The sequence below is a fragment of the Pinus tabuliformis genome, chromosome J (genome assembly GCF_031772625.1).
Source record: "Pinus tabuliformis cultivar Carrire ecotype Pingquan chromosome J, CPIR1, whole genome shotgun sequence".
Taxonomy (NCBI): Eukaryota; Viridiplantae; Streptophyta; class Pinopsida; order Pinales; family Pinaceae; genus Pinus; species Pinus tabuliformis.
In genome coordinates this window covers 1,135,150,328-1,135,155,847 of record NC_142295.1, presented here as the reverse complement: position 1 = coordinate 1,135,155,847, position 5,520 = coordinate 1,135,150,328, and the positions used below count along the sequence as shown (strand labels likewise).

The 5,520-nt window shown below is 44.3% G+C and overlaps 1 protein-coding gene across 1 annotated transcript; it reads left to right on the top strand.

The window, feature by feature from the left end:
• The first annotated feature begins 2,556 nt into the window (after positions 1–2,556).
• On the top strand, positions 2,557–3,315 carry LOC149231078 (uncharacterized). Its single transcript, XM_089381534.1, has one exon. It carries the CDS (start codon positions 2,557–2,559, stop codon positions 3,313–3,315), a length of 759 nt encoding a protein of 252 aa, XP_089237660.1.
• The last annotated feature ends 2,205 nt before the right edge of the window (positions 3,316–5,520 follow it).

The following is a 5,520-nucleotide window of genomic DNA, read 5'->3' as shown; positions in this document are numbered from 1 at the left end:
TCAACCCTATCCATAATATATCAAGTTTAAGCACTAGTTTCACCTCGTCCTTTCTATATATAATACATTTTTTTTCCTTTTATAAGTATTCATGCATATTGGATTGAATTTGTCTCTAAGATGCACACTTCATGATTTGACCTTAGCTCCATCCCTAATAACACCTCTCTCACTCTTTCTGCAACCTAACTAGATTTAAGGACTTTAAACTTCACAATATGATATATACTCAAAATTATAGATATTAAAGGCTCGAGCACTTGTATTAAATAAATCCTTGTTTCATTTCCTTTATGGTTGGAGTGAGATGACCTTATCTCATGATCTTTGTCATTGATCAAGAATGTCTAGCTTGATCATTGGCTTGCCATCTGTCACTATATGTCTCGGAATTCAAGGCATCACCTAATATACTAGTTCCTCCTTAAAAGCTTGTGTGTTTCTCTAGATTTTAACCAACTAATTATGCATATAAAAGATGAATAACAAATTCCATGAGTTATCCTTCCCATTTACTACTGTGTCTAGATTATTGATCCGGATTTAAACAGGAACGCAACAAATTACAGATATAACCATAAATACATAGATGCAGTAGAAATAATACTTCATTTCATTAATGTAAAATAATGAAATATGTGTAGTAACATAAATGGAAATGAGTGTATTTTATTTGAGGGATACAGGAAAGGAAGACGAAACCCTATGGATGCCTGCGCACCTGCAGCCATTTCAGAACCCTGCACCCTGCTCGTACCTGACGGATCACGCTAAGCCGCAAGTTCACTGCTGAAGGTCCTCCATGGCGCAGCCAGCAGGAGGGGCGGGCTCTGACCCCCCTCCTTCGAATACCCCTTCAGCCGGCGAGAAGACGAATAAAACCCCACTGACTACTCCTGATACAAACCGCGAAACAGAGCACGAAGGCCAGAGGACCAACGACAAGGAGATCCATGCAGATCAGCCTGCAGCCACAGACTCAGAAACTGAAAAGTGCCAAAACGCCTCTTCGTCACAGCCAAAGGCGACCTCGGCTACATGCATTCCAAAGTCGACAGAACGCATCAGGATAGAACTGCCCAGTCATCGAATCAATGGAGAAATACAGTACATGCAGGACCATGCCCTGATCGGAAAATTCCTGGGCTTCTGGCCGACAGAAAGAGCCCTGAATGGCTGGATCGAATCAAAGTGGAAACCTAAGGGACAAGTTACACTGCAACTAGGTCCAAAAGGCTTCTTCACAGCCATATTTAACTGCCTGGAGGACAAAACTAAGGTATTCGAGGGTGGCCCATACTTCTTCAACTCATCCAGACTGTACCTCACAGAATGGAAGCCACGATTTAACCCTGATAAAGAGGACTTCAGTTGGGCTCCCGTATGGATAAGAATGTACGGGCTCCCTGTGGAATACTGGAAGGAAGAAACGCTTGCAGACATTGGCAACAGACTGGGGACCTTCATCAAAGTCGCCGAGGAAACAAAGAAGCGCAAATACACATCCTATGCTCGGATCTGTGTTAAGATGCACCTCACCAAGACTCTGGCAGACACGGTAAGTCTCTTTCACGAAGATTTTGAATGGGAGCAAACTCTTGATTATGAACACATCCCTTTCCGTTGCCGTAAATGCCATGCACATGGGCATCTGTTTAGGGATTGCCCTCTTAATCAACAATCCAAAGCCTATCCCTCTGAGACCCGGACAGATTCAGAAGGCTTTACCATAATCCCCAACCGCCGCAGGCACACCAAGAAAAATCAGGCAGCCCCAGAAATCTCTTCCAGATTAGACTCACGGAACAAGTTTTCCCCTCTAGCCAACCAAGATCCTCCCAGTGAAGAACCTATGGACTCTGTCTTTCAGCCCTCTTCATCCTTCAATCCCCAGACCCTCAAGCATTCAGGCAATCTTAGCTCTTTCCAATCTCCCCTCCCACCTTTTGAAGACATCCCAAAGGTAGCCTCAGATCCCAGTAACCCATCCGCCGGCAAAGGGAAATCAATATTAAACTCCAAGCAACCAGACTCTGACATGGATATGGATGCAGCTTTAGCGCTAAGCTTACAGAACACCACAGAGGAAGATGAACAAAATACCCCTAGCAACATGGAACAAGATCCGGAGAACATTATCATAGAAGGAATTGATATCCTAAAACTTGAAACAGCCTGTAAGCAAAAAGAATACAATACCATTCCTCCCTGGCAAATAGATCGGCTAGAAGGAGTCCTAGCCAAGGTACAGCACAACAAAAATCTCGGCATACAGGGAGGAAGTCCATGGGATATAAAAAAAAATCTCAAAGAAACCAAGAAGAGGGGACGCAAAACGGATCTGCAGAGAACCATTGCAGTGGGAGAATTGCTTATGGAATCAGGGAGATTCCCTAAGCTGACCAAGTACTACAAACCTACAACTCAATTACTATGAAGCTGATCTCCTGGAATGTGAGAGGACTCAACAACCCCTCAAAAATCAGAATGATCAAGAACTTGATTCAACAAGAAAAACCTTCTATAGTTTTTCTTCAAGAAACCAAAAGCAGCACAATGGCCATGGATAAAGCACGCAACAAGAATTGGGCCGGTAGCAGCTCAATGTCAGTAGACGCCTCAGGGGTTTCCGGTGGATTAGCCATTCTATGGAATCCACAGATCCTTACTCTTTACGACTTTCACGCCACCCATTTCCTCATTCAAGCATCTTTTCATCTTATAGGAACAAATATCCATGGGCACCTTTCAAATGTTTATTTTCCGCAAAGCATTCAACAGAAATTAGATCTGTTGAACACGATCTCCAGTTTAAATGAGCACAGACAGTTCCCGCTCTGGATTAGTGGAGGAGATTACAACATCATACAATCGCTGGAGGAAAAGACAGGGGGACGAACAAGATTAGAAAATGACAGCAAAGGACTCAGAGATTTTATACAGGACAATCACTTAATGGACATTCCAACCACCAATGGGATCTTTACATGGACTAACAAGCGCAGCGGTACCAATCATATTGCCTCCAGGCTTGACAGGTTCCTCCTCTCAGACAATGCAATCCATCTAGGAGGAGACTTCAATGCATCAATTTTGCCCCACGGAGGTTCGGACCACTGGCCCATAATGCTTCAATGGTCTCGGCCTGGTACACGATGCAATAGGCCTTTCCGCTTTGAAGCCTTTTGGCTTACAAACCCAAAATTCAGGCAAATAGTAGAAGAGGCATGGAAGTCCTACAGGCCACCAGAAGGAGCCAAAATGTATCAATTCCAGCAAAAGTTAAAAAACTTAAAGCAAGTCCTCAAGAACTAGAATAGAACACAATTTGGTAACATACAGGAGAATCGACAAAGGTTGGAAAAGCAAATGGAAGCACTGCAGCAAGACATCATCAAATAAGTCCGAACGGAGGAACAATCCCAACAAGAGCAAATCCTCTGGCATCAATTAGAAGAACGGAGGAAACAAGAAGAAATACTTTGGCGACAAAAATCACGAATCAGCTGGCTAAAAGAGGGAGAAAAGAACACAAAATTTTTTCACAGAACAGCTATCCAAAGGCGCATGCACAATAACATAACCTTCATCAACAACCAACAAGGAGAGCGAGTCGAAGCCCACGAAGACATGGAAAAGGAATTAACCAACTACTTTCAAGACATTCTCAAAGAACCAGAAGGAAACAGGGACGCAGAAATTCGAGCCATCACTCAGCATATTCCTCGAATAATAACTGATGAGCACAACAACAAACTGCTTCAGCCCACATCTCTAAAAGAAATTGAAGAAGCGATGAACCAGCTCAAGGATGGCAAAGCCCCTGGGCCAGACGGTTTCACCGCCAATTTTTACCATGAATTCTGGGAGTTAATCAAAGAAGAGGTCTGGGAGCTGGTGGAAGAATCAAGAAGCATGCATTGGATTCTTCCAGCTCTCAATACTACTTTCATAGCATTAGTCCCCAAATGTGCTGAACCAAGTAAACCGGAAAGCTACAGACCCATTGCTTTATGCAATGTCATATACAAGCTCATCACCAAGGTCATAGCAAATCGGCTCAAACCTCTCCTACCCTTACTCATTTCGCCGGAACAAACAGGTTATGTTGAAGGGCGGCAGATCATGGATGGCATCATCTTATCAAATGAGGTGATTCACTCTCTCAAGATTCTAAAAAAGCCAGGTATGCTTCTAAAACTAGATTTATCCAAAGCATTTGACAAGCTCAGTTGGAACTATATACAAAAAATGCTTATAGCTTTTGGCTTCAGTCACACTTGGACAAGATGGATCATCAATTTAATCTCCTCTCCAAACTTTTCGGTTCTGTTAAATGGTTCTCCTTCTCATCCCTTTCGGCCATCTAGAGGCATAAGACAAGGGGACCCTCTGTCGCCTTTCCTCTTTGTCCTTATGGCAGAAGGGCTGGGTAGACTGCTAAAGGCCGCTGTCTCATCTCAAATGCTCAAAGGCATCTCTGTGCATGGCCTTCCACCTCAATCCCACCAGCAATTTGTTGACGATACCATGCTATTTGGACACCCATCTTCACAAGAAGCCTCTGTCTTTAAATCCTTGCTCTCCATCTTCTCCAAAGCTTCAGGTACCTCCATCAATGCATCGAAATCCCAGCTCTATTTCTTCAACACCCCCCCCCTCCACTCAAAGGAACATAGCCCGAATATTGCAATTCACTATTTCCAAGCTTCCGTCGTCCTACTTAGGGGCTCCCCTAGCCGCTGCAGCTATCAAGCATTCCTCCTGGCAGACTCTTCTAGATAAGCTAGAATCCAAACTCTCCCTGTGGACTTACCGGGCTCTCAACATTGCCAGCAGGCTTGTCCTAATCAAATCGGTCCTTCAGGCCATGCCATTGTACCTCTTTTCTCTTTTGGCCGCCCCAAAATGGATTCTAAAATCTATTCGCAATCTTCAGCGTAACTTCCTCTGGGGGTCTTCGGGCCTTAACAGAAAATGGGCGCTTGTAAATTGGCAGGACGTCTGCAAACCCAAGTCAGAAGGAGGCCTGGGCTTACGAGACCCTATCCAGAGCAACAACACTATGGGAGCTCGATTGTGGTGGAATTGGATCACCAAGCCCAACTCACCTTGGGCCAAAATATGGCAGGCCAAATATGCACCAAGCAGTCAATGGTCTGATTTAATCCGAATCAATTCCACTACTCAAGGATCACCCATTTGGAACGCAGCCAAACCACACAGTAAGTTCATTCAAGAACATAGCTTCTGGGAAATTCACTCCGGCGCTACGGCAAGATTTTGGGAGGACTCGTGGCAGCAGCTCCCCAGGCTCGCCACCGTTTTTCATAAGCCCCTCTGGCAAGAGAAAATGTAGCAAGCACACCTTACTCATGTTAATCAATTTTGGCAACATTCCGCAAGCACCGACTTCAGAACCTGGAAGAAAGCTAGCCTCTGGCAGAGAGCTTGGCTAGGAGAATCTTATGAGGACATAGATCAAGAATTATCATTCAGAAGAATTCGATACTCTACTCT

Bases quoted from the DNA above. Each gene is read 5' to 3' on its own strand.
- LOC149231078 (XM_089381534.1), top strand. From the start codon at position 2,557: ATGGCCATGGATAAAGCACGCAACAAGAATTGGGCCGGTAGCAGCTCA.